Source organism: Pithys albifrons, chromosome 6, assembly GCF_047495875.1.
Source record: "Pithys albifrons albifrons isolate INPA30051 chromosome 6, PitAlb_v1, whole genome shotgun sequence".
NCBI classification, from domain to species: domain Eukaryota; kingdom Metazoa; phylum Chordata; class Aves; order Passeriformes; family Thamnophilidae; genus Pithys; species Pithys albifrons.
Genome location: NC_092463.1, coordinates 42,486,494 through 42,501,248, shown reverse-complemented (window position 1 = coordinate 42,501,248; position 14,755 = coordinate 42,486,494). Strand labels below are relative to the sequence as shown.

Genomic DNA, 14,755 nt, shown 5'->3' with positions numbered 1-14,755 from the left:
CAGGAGCTGGTCCAATGCTTAGGGTTCTTTGGTGAGAGGTTTTCCAGGACAGAAAGCTAAGCAGGTGAGGCAGCTGTGTGACATGTTTCCAGAATCAGGGCAGGAAGAGTTTCAACAGAATCCAGAAGCAGCCTCAAGTACCCCAACAAGGCTGCTCTCCCTCTTCCTTCAGAGAATAAACCTGCAAATCCCCTGGGAAGCATCCCCAGATGTTATCAGGTGTGTTGTGAGTACCACAGCCCATCACTCTGGGAATTTGCCAGGGGAAAAATGCTTTTGTTCAATCTCCATGTCCAAGGAGCTTGGAAACCCAGACATGGCAACAGGAAGGCTTCCTGGGAGCTGCTGTTCTTTAGGAATGAGGTAGCCTTTTGAATCTTCCTCAAACTGATAGGAAGTTAGTGGGCGGCAGCATACGTGGCAGGAGAAGGACAGTGTAGTAGGATGTGCTGAGCAGGGTGACCTGTGCCCAAAGGGTGCTGCACTAAGTCACACAGGGCTGGCCTTGGTACCTGCTTTAAAGGTGGCTGCTCTGGGCTGGGGCAAGAGGCAGCCAGGCAGGACACCCCACTAAAAAACTTCCAGCCCTTCAGTTCTTGACAATGGGTATAGCCCTGGCACTGCATTCTTGCAACCTTGCCTGAGGTCAGATGGGTGAACCTTAGAAGGGAAGCATGACTTGGGGAGGACTGGGACTAGACACAATGTGTCCAGCAGGTATTCGGACAGATGGGCCAGGGAAGGGGAATGCACTCACCTGGGCATAGTTCTCAGCACGGGTGAGCAAAGGCAGCTCATAGGCAGTGGAGAAGTGGGTCCGGACCTGCTGCATCTGACCGAATCGCTCCCTCTTGCGCCATTTTGCTCGCCGGTTCTGAAACCACACCTGGGGAGAGAGCAAGAGGGGGACGGTGAACAATGGGAGCTGGCAGAAGCAGCTGGGAGCCTGGCAGCCCTGAGGAGCCCACCAGTGAGCTGTACTTCACCAGGTGGGTGATTTTACATGGCATGGAGATGGGCACTCCTCCACACACAAGCTCTGCAAGGTGGAGTGACAGTCCTGCCCTACATCTCTTGGAGGTCTGGGGCCAGCCTTTTCTCCTAGACTGGGCACACCCCAGATGAAAGGAGACTCTCATCTTTTGGTGTACTGCCTCTCTGGGGACGCTCACAGCTCTTGCCTCCCACAGCCTAATTTGCCCTGGGATAGCCCATCTTCCTCTCACCCTGAAACCTGTGTTACCCGGGCTCTGCCCACAGCTCCCCTGCTGTTAGCCAGTCTCAGATAGCAAGTGTGAATACATTGCTGTGTGCTGCCACCAGGCTGAAACCAGCAGTGATGGGTCTTTCTCCAGGGCTAATCCTGGCTCTGACAACACTGTTGGCTGAAGTTTGCATTTCTCACCAAACTCTCACCCTTCTTTTTCTTAATGGTGATGAGAGATAAAAAACCTAACACCCCTTCCCTCCTTAGCTGCAGAAAAGGACAAGTGCCCTTCTACAGTGTCCTTTGCTTTACACTGAGTTTTCTTTGCAGAGTTTGCAGCTCTCTGCTTCACAGTGCTGCTCATATCCCTTCAAGGCAAAGACCAAAACTCTGTTTCTGCTCTTATTTTTACTGGCTTGACATCAGTGTGGATTATTGCACTGTTGTCAGCACCGTTGCTCCTGATTTGCATCAGCCTAAGAGAGATCAGAGCCTGTCCCAGTGTCTTCAAAGCCTCTTGAAGCTTGTGAGTCAGGGAAACACATCAATCAAGAGCTGCTTTGAAGGCACTGAGAGATGAGGGCGATCACCAGGGGCTAGGTTGTACAGGTCACGCCAGCGCATGAAAGGAGCAGTCCTAGAGCCTCTCGGTTCTGCTTTGAGTTTTACACGGTGAGTTGCTGGGAGCGATGGGGGTGCATTGGTAATGAACAGCTTGGCCCTTCCCACACCTGGCCATGGGGCAGCTTCACTGCTTGACAAGCGGCGGCGGAAAGCAGGTGCCAGGTGGGAAGTTTGTGTCTTCAGAGAAGAGGAGGACAAGCCAGTCACTTGGCACATGGTGGTGTGGCAGGCCAACTTCCAGGGAGGCAGGAGACCAGTGGCACATGCAACCTGCGTCAATGCAACTAGAAGCTGCTACAGGGAGAGAGAAACATGAGGGATTGGGGTTTCTGGTCTCAGCTGACCTTCTTGCTTGTGCTGGAAGAGTTGTTTCAGGCTCCCCTTCTCCAGTTTCCACCTTCCCTCCACAGAGGCAGCCTTGTGCTGGTCTCTCACAGCTCCCCACTGCGGCCATCCCCATGGTATGAGTGGGCAGTGAAGGGTCTGGCCCTATGCTGTGTTCTGCTTGGAGTGGGGAGCAGATGATGCAGCACCCAGGCATGTCCTCCCCATGCAGGCTGTGGATGGTGAAGAGTTTAGCACCCTGCTTCACAGCCATGGCAATACCACTAGCATGGACCATCCGTGGTGTGGTCAGACTAGCCTTACCCAAAACAGCTGCTCTTAACCCCCCTACCCTAAATCAAAACCCCTATGAGTACTTTCAGTGGGTGCAAAAAGAACAAGCAGAAAGGTCCTAACATTATCTCAGCTGAGCACATGCTGCACATGAAGAGCGTCCTACTGGAGCAGGTTTGATGCCCCAGGCATCTGTCTGCTTTTCTTCTATCTCTTCTTGGCACAGCCACTCCAGCCCAGCTGCAGGCCAGTCCCAGGGCTGGACCGGATCATACTGCTTTGATCTGCAGATTCAAAGTTAGCGGTGGTGACCCAGTTCCTCCTCAGGCAGAGGAGGCCCCGCTGTGCACAGAGGGGTGGAGAACAGGTAGGGAGCAGAGTGCTGACTCTGCGTGAGGCCAGGATGAACATATGCCAGGCATATGCAGCCATTCCCTGCCTGGTGAAGGCACAGGCCACCTTACCTTCACACCTGCACTGCTGTGCAGGGGAGCCCAGCTCAGCATCCGACCTGGGAGCAGGGCAGCCAAGCACAGGCCCCCTCAGTGCTGAATGGCTCTGCGGCATGACCTTTGAAGCCATCAGTGCAGGGGTTGCGTGCTCGTCTTCCCAGGAGAGCACAGCAGCTGTCTTGATGGAGCCACAGGGAGGTTTCCTTGGACCAGGTGAAGCAGAGCAGGGTCTCAGCCTTTGCTCTGCCACATTTATGAATTAGATTGAACTGACTCTGGCAGAGCAAAATGGTTTAAACTGGCAGTTTCCAAATCACAATTGCCATGTGGCTGGTGGGCTGGAAGGGTGTGGCAAATCATTGCATCAGGCTGAAAGAGTGTCTTCAGTCCAAGCATTGGTTCCACAGTCACCAAGGACACTTTGAGATCTGGCAGTAAGCCATAGTTCCAAAACACTTGTGACAGGGTTTTGACTGTTTTTTAAAGTTCTCCTTTCTCCTCTGGTCGAAATCCTTGTAAGTATTTTGCAGTTGGCTTTCTCCAGACCCCCACAGTGCTCCAGGGAAAACAAGACAGGCAAGGCAATGTATAATGTGAAGATGTCAGCAAAAAAACCAACTAATCCTTAGTATTTCTACAATCTTAGAAGACACTGCTTTTAGAAAGAAAATCTAAACCCCAACAGAAGTCCATTTGCCTTTCATTGCCTGTCACTTTTTATCAAGAGAGACTGCTTTCGGATGTGGATGTGACAACAGTTGGTGGTGCAGTGTATCCTGGATGGGGTACTTTGTGCAGAGACCAGTAGTCTCTGTGGGCTGAATCTCAGTGTTAACAGTTAGAGTAGGAGTGTAGGGTAATGTTGTGTATCTGACTCCTGCAGACAGTGCTTTGATAAGCCCTGATGTACCAAATCAACCCTATAAAAATCTACAGAACAGAAGATGTTTCATGTCTTCATAAACATTCAGCCATATGCTGGTACCTTAATCCATATGCATACCCAGCTGATGTGCTGTTGGGGGTGAAGAGGCCAGGAATAGCCTGAGAAAGAGAAAGCAAGCAGAAGACCCCTGTTTGCTGTCTTGTTGCCTCTACTCTTGCACCTGTTGGGTACTGACAGTCTGCCTCTGCCACCAAGTCCCACATGCCCTGCACAGGGCACAGGTGGATGGGCTGGACTGGGCCCTCACCCAGGACACTCTGGCCATGTCTGGGTATCCAGGGGCTGCATCACTACTTTTGTCTTTCCTCCAAGTAAAAGAGAAAGATGCTTTTCCTCTCTCTTAGCCCCATCCATGCAGTGCTGGAAGGTGAGGCTGGCCTCTGCACACATGCGGTGTTTGGCTGCTAGCAGCCATGGGGTTGTGCTCATGTCCTGTGCTCAACACCCCTCACTGCATCACTGCCCTGGTGCAGACAAGAGTTACACACCATGTTCCATGATCTATGTTGTGTTCCTACTCTCCCCTGGAAGCCTTGTAACATCCATTCTTCCAATTCCTGTCCTCCAACCCTCCTGCCCTCCTCTCTCTGCTCAGCCTCCATCTGTCTGTGTCTAGCACCCCATCCCTCTGCAAAAGGCCAGGCCGTCTCCCTTCTTGCCAGAGATGGCTACCATCCCTTTGCTTTCCAGACTGCAAGAACAGAGCCAGAATTCATCCTTGAACACTGAAACTGGACACCATTTTATCAGTGGCCTGGAATGGGAAATTGGAGCCTGGGATGAGAGAATTGAATAACTTGAGCTTGTTTTCATTTCATGTTTAATTTCCTGCAGGCTTAGCTCAGTCTTTCCGCTCCTTCCATGAGCCTCCCAGGGTTTTATGGGGGAAAAGGGATCAAGATATATTACTTCTTGTTTTCCTTTGCTTTTTTCCTTTTCTTTTTTTCCAAGGGGGTGATTTTCCTACAGCGGAGTTTGACATTTCCCTCTCACTTTCAAGCACCCGGTGCATCACAGGGTCACCACCTAAAACATTTCATTAATGGTCCCAGCAATCTTAAGGCTGGCTCTGAGGGGGGCTAGCCAAAGGGTTATAGTCTCTGGCTGTAAAGACTCCTTCCAGCCCCATTCTTTTCTCCTCTGCCACAGAGCAGTTCAGGAGGCAGAGGTACCCACAGCCCAAGAGAGCTGAGCAGCCAGGGCCAGGCTGGCAGGGTCTGAGATGTGTATGTAAGTATATGCAAGGGGAAGGAGCCGTGTGTGAATACGTGTGTCTACCATGTTTTTCTAATGCCACTGCTTCAGATATGCTGCAGACCTGGATGATCTGGAAGCATCTCAGGCAGTCACTGTATCAGGCAGTTAGTGATACCAAGCAGAAGCTCTTTCTGGGGCTCTGCAGCCCCAGACATGAAAGAGAATAAAGGAATGGAATATACACATTGTGTAGGACCTACATGAATGCAGCGCCCACTGCATACCCTTACAGGTTTGTGTCTGAGCCATAGCAGTCTCTCTTGGCTGTGTGGCTCTGCCTCTGCAGAGGGCTTGTGCATGGCTCCCACTTTGGATGACAGAGATGTGCAGTATCTTAACAGCACATGGAAACAAAGGGCCAGGCTGTAGGGGGCAGACAGGGAAAATGCTGCATTGCATCACAGGGGGAGTTAGTTTTGACATTGTTGGACACCACCACAGATGGCTGGAAACAGAGGCAGGCAGGGAAATGGAGTAGGAGAGGGACCAGACTGTGGAATGCCACCTCTTCACAGACAGTGTGACCCATCTCATGCATGCTGCTGGCATTGACTCTTCTCCAGGACCAAGAACTCCAGCAGCTATTTCATTAATGAAGCATGAGCTTGGGAAAGGTTTTAAAAATCAGAGCTGCCACTTGCCTGTCTGGGCTCCACATCTGCTCCTGCCTGCTGTGTGGCTGGTTATGCTCCCCGGGGAGCCCAGCCAGAGGGGATGACCTCCAGCCAAAAGCTGGGAAGAAGCATCACACATCAGACTTGCTGGATGCCTCTCCTTCCTGCCACTCTACTTTGCTTAGTTCAGCCTCACAGGCAGCTGAAGCTGGCCTCCATGAAATTATTCCAGCACATTTGGCATCCCTTAGATGACCATACCTTCCTTGGAAGTGAGACTGATGAGCTTTCCTCAGAGCCCATGGGGCTGACATAGGTGTGTCCCCAAACACCTCACAGCAGCCAGAGCCTCTGCCAGCTTGGTGGAGGGTGTCTGAGTACATAACAGCTATTGGGCTTTCAGGGGGAAAATAGTAAGCAGCTCCTGGCTAATTTTTGATTTTCACCTTCTAGCCCTTGGTTCTCATGCCTTGTCATAGGCATTTGCTCCTGAGCTGCTGTCCCATGCCCATACCCACTCTTTGGCTGTGAGCTGATAGCCCTCAGTGCTGTGGTGCTGGCACTGGAAGGCCCCCACAGAGCAGAGCTGCTGAGAGGAGTGGGAGACCAAAGTCAAGCCTAAACAAAGTATAACACAACCCAGAGCTGGAGACAGGTACTAGTGTGATTCACTAAGGCTATGATCCCAAAAGCTTCTGTCACAGGAAGCGTAGCACTGTGTCATCAGCAGCAGAACCCTGTGCCATCTCAGACTGCGCCTCCATGCTTCTGGGGACTGCCACTGCCATGATGAGGATGAGCAGTTCACAAGCCAGCAGCCTCAGCCCCCTGGGAACACATGTGAGATACCTGGCACATGGGGCATCCCGAGCCTGCACAGCCAGCACCCACTGCACTTGGCACAAGTCTGCTGGTTCTTGCTCTCCAGTGACAGGGAGGTGGTGGCTGGGTGCCAGCCTGTAGCCAAGGGACTGGGTTCTTCCTGGCAGAGCTGGGAAATGCCTGAAATACAAGTGTTTACCCCTTTAACCCCAGGGTAAGTGTTCAAGTGCTAGGCCACTTGGACAAGTCCTTCAGCTGCTCTGTTGCATGATCCCTGTCAGCGCCATCCCAAGCAAAAAATGTGTGCTGGCAATCATGGCAACAGACTGCTGGGGCACTTATCTCAGGACAAGGTGAAATCGCCCTCTGCCAGATATTCTCCTGGCTGCCTCCTGAGGTGCTTCTGCCCTCAGCTTTAGTGTTATCCAGTGGGGGAAAAACCCCAAGATCATGGATCGTATGCAAGGAACTTGTACATTGCATCTGCCTTGCCTGCCCTGGGTCTGTTAGCCAGGCCTGCATGCTGGCTGGCATGACACTCTAGCTTCACACCCTGGCTCAGAAGTGAGCAGGAGAAGCTCGCTACTTTCCAGCACTCCATTCTCATTCCTGAGCAAAAGGAATTTCATGCACTGTGCAGCATGTAACTAAATGCTGGGCCTGGCCTCTCAAGAGCCCCCATCGGCACTTGTAATGTATTCCTGGGAAATCAAGGGCTTCGTCTAGAGACAGAAGTAAAGAGCTGATGCCTTCCTCTGCCTATCCTGCAGCGCTCAGCATGCTACTCTCAAGACCAATGGAATCGTACTGCAGCCTGAAGAGAAACAGCTGTGGGGAAGAAGAGCACACCAGTCCTGTAAATCAATTTAGGAAGCAAACAAGAAAAATCCTGCTTCCAGTTGAATCTGGTAGTGAAGGTACAGACTGAAGTGGACTTAAGCATGGATGCCGGCCTTCCTGCTTTGACTGCTCGCAACAACTACTTGTAAAGGTTAAGGTGGAGGGCAAGCTGAGTTGTCTGGGTGCTGGGAGTCTTCCTGGGGTAAGAGATACAATAAGGTGTCTCCACAGGCTAACTATTCAGGTAAATCACAGAATATTCTGAGTTTCAAGAGACCCACAAGGATCATCAAGCCCAGCTATTAGTGAATGGCCCATATAGGGATTGAACCTGTGACCTTATTATTAGCACCATGCCTTAACCAACATTCTTGATGTTAACGCAAAGTCTGGGATGGTGAGCAGACAAATGCCTGCAGATGGAAAGTTGCAGGATTAGTTAGGCAGGAGAAAAAGCTAGCCAACAAGGTATGAGCTGCAACATTCCTTTTTGCACATGCTTCTGAGCCCTGCCAGGCCTTCTGTTTAATCTTGACTCAGAGGAAAGAGCAGCGGTCAGAGAATCATTCACTCCTTTGATGTGGATTTTGACTCTGCTGGACGCCCAGGTTAGTTGGGGGAAGCTAGTTCATGGAAGCTGTGGGTGAAGGTGGTTGAGACTCAGTCAACAGTGTAGCTGTTTCACATTCCTGCTCCTCCCAAGGTGGTGGGTGCACCTTTTGGCTCCAGATCTCCTGGTTTTGTGCAGCCTCAGCACCTGCTTAACCAAGCTCGCAATAATAGCTGCCTATGCTCTATCACTGTATGCTCTCTGCTGCTGCACTCCTGGTCACCTCTGCATCCCCATCTTGCCAGACGGAGCTCATCTTGTGGAAAAGCTTGCTCCTACTCAGACTAATGAATCTATGTCCACTGTGAGTGTCCTGAAGAAAGGGGTTTTTAAAAATGCTTTGTTACAGGGAGCGGTGAGGTTTACCTACCTGTTGTCCAATTAGCTCAAGGGCAAGAGAAGTTCCTGTGAACACTGGAGCACAGGACACCAGACCAAATAAAGGAGCCAACACTAGTGTCAGACATAGATGTTTCTCCCTCTCCTGTCTCTGCTGGAGAGTTGTGCCAGCCTGTGGCATGGGCTCTGGGTAGGGCTAAACTGCCTGTAGCTTATGATGGGGTTGCAGGGGACGTCAGGGGTTCATTTATGGCTCACCCACCCCTCACCCAGCTGCAGGTCATTGCCCCATACCTGTACACGAGCCTCAGTGAGGTCTGTCCTCATGGCTAGCTGCTCCCTGGCATAGACATCAGGATAGTGGGTTTTCTGGAAGACCTTCTCCAGCTCCTCCAGCTGATAACTAGTGAAGGTGGTGCGGTTCCTCCGCTTTTTGCCCTTGTTGCTCTCTGAGTCGGCCTTGTCCATGGGGCTTGGAAGGTCTGTGCTGGCCCTGTCCTGTGGCACTTTCACCCCAGCCTCCTTCACGCTGAGGTAGCTGCTGTCCATTCCCGAAGGGTCAGAGCTCGGCTGCAAGTCGGCTTCTCCCAAAGCGCTTTCCTTGCCTATATGGGTGGGAGGGCAGGGAGGGGAGAGGAGGGCAGGTTTGAGAAGGAACAGGGAATGGGAAGAAAGAAACAGATATAAATCCTTTGACCAATTAATTGGTTCCACTAGTTAAAGCCAGCCCCAGCAGAAGGGGCAGCAATTCCCAAAGGTGGGCAGAGATTGGCACCAAACCTGGGCAGAGACAGAGGAGGAAGGTTAGGTGACACAAGGCAGAGGGCTGCCATAGGTACAGAAAAGCTGCCAGCCTTGGCCTCAAAAGGTACTGGAGCTGAGCTGGACAAGCTGTATTCAAGAGAGGAGGTGGCTGTTATGGCAGGAGGGTTGATCACAGGCTGCAGATGCCAGCACAGACAGGGAAGAGGAGTTTAGGGCAAGCTCTGCCGGCTTCTCTTTCCTCTCCAAGAACCAGGTGGAAGGATGAGCCCTATGCATTCACACACACACAATCAGCGAGACCCTTCTTTAGGACCCACATTGGGACTAAACCCCTGTAGAGCACTACATTCCTTGGTCCTGGCCACAGGAAAGGTCTGTGAGGACAGAGGGACCCATCTGCTCCCTGCACCAAGCAGGTCCCCAGTCACCAGCCCATTGGTGCTCCTAGGCTGAATAGCACACAGTAGAAAAGCAGTACCCAGCAGCCACATGCAGTGCTGGGTAAGGTCTGCTTTCTACTCCTGCATCTCCTGGCAGTGGTGATGTGTCAGAAAAAGTGCTCCTGACTGACACCTCAGTCACTCTTGCAGCCTTTTGTGCAGACTTGCACTGCTTTTGGCAAGGAGGCTATGACTGAACCTTAGTGCCACAGGAAAGGATGACATGAGACACCTACAGAAACAGCCCAGCCTGTGTGTGGGGCAGAGGGAGATAGAAGGAGTCTGACAGCAATCTGGGAAAGTGTTCCTACCTGATTGCGCTCAACAATTAGTAACTAATGGGACATGATGTATGACACAGCAGTATGGTGATGCAGGAGGAGGACAATCACTCAACCAGTGAGCTGGTTCCTCTTTTAAGGCTTAGCAGCTACAAGTAAAACTGCCTTTGAGCTTCTGTAATGGGGCATATGTATCCTCAGGCTCAGACATTGTGATGGGGCATCCTCTCCTGCCCACCTTCTACCTCCAGTGGCAGTGGTGTCCCCGTCACTAGCCAGAATCCTGATGTGCTAGCAGGACCCTCTGAGTCCTGGCAAGTGACCGTGGCTCTCCCTTGTCTGATGCCATTGCTCTGCATCCTAAGGCTGTTCCCAGACCAGAGAAAGAGAGGGATCTGTGCAAATGGCTGGCCCACCTGCACATGCTGCACAGCTCAGTGTCACACCTGGCTACATTTCTGACTGAGATCTGTGGACAAAACACATGGTAGCCCTACTGCAGGTTTTAACTTTGAGCCACTATGCTCAGTTCATAAATGTCGAGGAAGTGGCACAATGGTACTTCTTATCCATGTTCTCCTTACCAAATGAAGAATATGAGAACTGGCTAATCTTTTTTATTTTAATTTTGCATTAGCCTATTTTTAAATGTTACCATTCCAGGATGCGTCTTTCTGGGAAACAACTCCACCAACTAGTGATGTTCCCACAGGGAGCTTTTCCCAGGCAGTGTCATATCCAAGGTCACTAATGCCAGCTCAGCCATCTTGGCCTGTGTCTTTGGCAAGTTTCATTTTTTCTAGCACTCATCTTTTGTTACAACATCCTTCCACTAATTCACTGTATATTTAGAGTTTTAGCGCTTCTGTGAACAGGTCTGTCATGTTTCCACAGCTAAAAGCCCATGAATGGGCTTGTGAGAAAGTGTACACATCCTTCTTCATTTCTCACTCTTGCAGCTGAAAGACTGCATTGAGGTGATTGGGATGAAATGTAGCTGTCACCCTTGGGCACGAGGGGGAGGAAGACCCAGATTTAAACCTGGGAAGATGAGCTATCAAAGGGATTTCAGAAAAAAAAAATTGCACAATTGTTATAAAAGGGTTGAAAGCAGACCTTGGATGAAGGTAAAATGGAGTTGCAGGAGCTATCTGCCACTACTACCCTACTGTGATTTCAGATTTACTGCTTCCTCTAACACTGTTCTCTCAGACTTTTGAAGAGGTCCCTGTAAATCTTTCCAAAGTCTTATGCAGTCTGTGTCAATTCTCTTTGCTTTCATCCTTAGGAACATTTTGCCAACATTTATACTTCCTGAGTGCCAGGACCAGTATTTAGGCTGGGGACTGACACCCTGTCTCCTCTTTGCACCTGCCCTCTCAGACCAGCTGACCTCTGCCACTGCTCCTGGGTAATGCAGGTGGACAGGCCTGTCCAAAACAGGCCCTGCCCCACAGCCTGGGTAAATCATATGCAACAGACGTGATATTTATAATTTTCACAACTGAAAATAAACAGTTCCAGAAAGTCTGCAGCAATAGTCTACTGCCTATGGGAGTTAGTAGAGACAGAGTAATAAATAAATGAAAGTATTCCAGGAATATTTTTTTCTCTTTTTTTCTTTTATTATTTATGATGCCAGGAAGCTCAGTATGTTTTCTCCCAGAGGTTTGTGCTGGCTGCCTTCCTAACTCCCATGTGCCCTGCAACTTTAGCAGCTCCAAACATAAGACCTGACACCTTTGCTTGGGAACTCCTCTGCTGTTTCTTACCTGCTTGAGCAGCTCAGCTAGCTGGGGAAGGATCTGTAGAAACATACACACAACAGAAAAACTCTGGGTCTGTTCTAATTTCATTGACTGCATGGCTCAAACTGCAGCTGGGAGCTGGGCCTCAGAATTTCAGCAGCAATAGTTATTTCCATCACAAACCATAAGTCCCAAAGAGCAAGCTGTGCACAGAGTGAGTGTTCCTATGTCTGTCTGCTTCCCATCCAGAGCCCTTCTTGCCAGTCCAGCCATGCTGCTGTCATGCCCCTGCACTGCAGCAGATGTGGGCTTCTTCACCTCTAGCCCTTGACAGTGCTGGCAGGGATTATCTGTCTCCATGAGAGGGGCAGCAACTATGGGATGGAGGTCAGGATGGCAGTGCAGGGAGGGAATGGTGTGCATCCCCCCTTGACTGAGCATCACTCTCAATCCCTAGAAACAGGCTCCCTGACCTCAAAACAGTCATGCTAACTGCTGAAGTGAAACAAATTGCATACATCTGCATATGGATATGCCCAGACTTCCTGTAACTGGAGATGGCCTCAGAGTTTCAGGGCAAACTTTGGGGTGTCTGTTTCTAATCAAACCCAGGGAGACTTTGAGTTACACATTGTGAAGATCTCCATGACAAGGGGTTAATGTGAGCCCCATTGCACCCTTACAAGCCCAAGAGGACAACTTGAAGCCTCCTTCATTTCTTATGACTCCATACTTGCCCTCATAGCAGTAGAAGAAGAATATTTTCTGGCTTCCCACAATTATAGCCTGTTTTCTCTATGCCTTGGCTGCCTGCTAGACCACTGGCACTCCCAAGACCTTTCCTGAGACACCCTGTGTCATTTGCCAATGGACAGGGACAGCTCAGGATAGCTGGGCATGTGGGCCCCAAGTATCTTGCAACAGCTTTTGGGCAGAAGGGCTGTCTACATCCCCAGTTTACCTGGAAGAGATATGCCTTTCCAATCTCACTAGTAACCCTACAGAGGAGAAAGGGGGTGTAGGAGACACAAGACCATGCTGCATATGTAAACATGAAGTAAGCCCCTGAGGCAGCCAGGCATTACGCTGCTCTGCTGACACCATCCTGGAGGGAATGGTCATTTTAATCATGCTGTCAGAAGGTTTGGATTCCAAACTTGTATCCATTTTGTTCCTCAAGTGTGTTACTTTGGGAGTGTGATGAAAAATACTCCTCACTATGTACAGTCTTATCTGTGAAATTTAATTTAGAGCAAAGTCTTGGTACTTGGTGCATCCACATGGTAGTGAAGAGTGGGACATTTCTGATACACAGCTTTGGGCCCAACTTGAAATTATGAATCGGCTTTGCACAGCACATGCATGACAAGCTGCAGATCCTTCATGATAGGTTCCTTCATGTAGGTCCTGTGATTGCAGCCTCACATCCTGTAAGGCTGGAAGACAGGTACATGGTCAACAAAATCCATGGACACTGCCAGAACAGGGCAGTTTCCCATGGGTTCCAGGCAAAAAAGGGTGCTGAATCTTGACATTGCTTATGCACTGCTCCGACAAAATCTTGTCCAAGATATTACAATCTCAGTGAGGAACTTAGGCTATCCCAGTCTTGAAAAGCTTCAACCATAGCCTGGGAGACCTAGTGGCACGTGGCAGCTCAGTCAGGCTGCCAGTTGGTGGACAGCCCAAGTCCAAAGCACATGCACAAGTGGCATGAGGCTGCACCAGCTGCCTCTCTGCTCCTACGCTGAATGACAAAGGGGCCTTCTGCCTTCCTGCCCAGGTGTGGGCACAGGGATGTTCCCTGCTGCCCATCCCCAGATTCTATGGCCTCCAGTGCTGGCCATTTCATGATGCCTCTCCCTACCTGCCCAGCCGTGGTCTGACTCTTCACAGCAGTGAAGCTTTAAAAAACAAAAAAATACCCCCAACCTCTAGTGGAGATGTTTAGGAATACTTTTAAACTCCAGTTCTGGCTTTTAATGTCATTATCTCAACTCTTACATAAATACCAGTGCTAAAATTTTGCTTAGATAGGGTTTGGGCAGTGTTCTCTACACTTCTTAACAAGGCAGATCTGCCCCACAGCCAAGCCAGCACACCTCAAGGACTTGGCCAGCTGTAGTAACCTTATCCAGTTCTTGGGATCTCACCTTAACACATGCTGAAGTCATTATTCTTGTTCCTAAGCTATCTATTGCAGTCTTCTGCCTCCCGTCTGTCATTGAAGTCTATGAGTGAGCACAAGACTATAATATAAAAATATCCACATTTTTGGGTTATATAGGATGAAATGGAGTGGCTGGATTTTTGCTATGTAAATACTCAAATGTTTAGGTTTATTTCTGCTCAAGTAGTCAGTGCTTTTGCAGGCTGCACACATAGATAAGAGTTTAAGGCACTTTTTTAGCTGCATGTGGCATCACTGATTTTTTTAGCAATGAACACATGCTTATCTTCACTCTCGGGCCGAAGTAAAATGTAAAACTGGGCACTTGTCCCTTAAATGTGAGTGGTAGAAGTCTACATAGGACACAAACCATTGGCTTCATTCTGGAAGCTGCAGTTACACTTTGCTGATAAGCAGAAACTGGTTGGAGCATCTCCATTTCAGCTCTGGATAAGTATGAACACACCACCTGTCCATCCAGCCCAGACAGGGACCTCATTGTGTTGGACCTGCAGAACCTGGAGCAAGGCTGGAACATAGCCTAGGCTATTCCTCTGCTTATGGTATAGCATTCTCATTGCAGTCTGTAGCTTCCTCAGGAGGGGAAGAGGAGGGAGAGGCACTGATCTCTTCACTGTGGTGACCAGTGACAGGACCCAAGGGAATGGCCTGAAGTTGTGTCAGGGGAGGTTTAAGTTGGACATTAGAAAAAGGTTCTTCATGCAGAGGGTGACTGGACACTGGGAGAGGTCCACCAGGGAAGTGGTCACAGCACCAAGCCTGACAGAGTTAAAGAAACATTTGGATGATACTCTCAGGCACATGGTGTGACTCTTGGGGATGGTCCTGTGCAGGGCTAAGGGCTGGACTTGAACTTTTTGCGTGCCTTGCAACTAAGCATGTTCTGTGATTCATGGGCTTCCCATTGTGCTCAGGAAACCACTGCATGAATTTCCTCATCTGCATGGACACCATTCTCGTCAAATCTGAGCTTGTCAAATCTGCTGGCACTGTTGCCCTGC

The 14,755-nt window shown here is 50.0% G+C and overlaps 1 protein-coding gene across 1 annotated transcript in view; it reads right to left on the bottom strand.

Moving 5' to 3' along the window:
- ALX4 (ALX homeobox 4) overlaps positions 1–14,755 on the bottom strand; it is a 41,639-nt gene that overhangs the window by 4,458 nt on the left and 22,426 nt on the right. Inside the window, exons 2-3 of the mRNA XM_071559463.1 lie at positions 8,624–8,934; positions 758–886 (exon numbers count right to left, since the gene is read on the bottom strand). Coding sequence (XP_071415564.1) covers positions 758–886; positions 8,624–8,934 — 440 coding nt within the window. The remainder of the gene's footprint in view (positions 1–757; positions 887–8,623; positions 8,935–14,755) is intronic.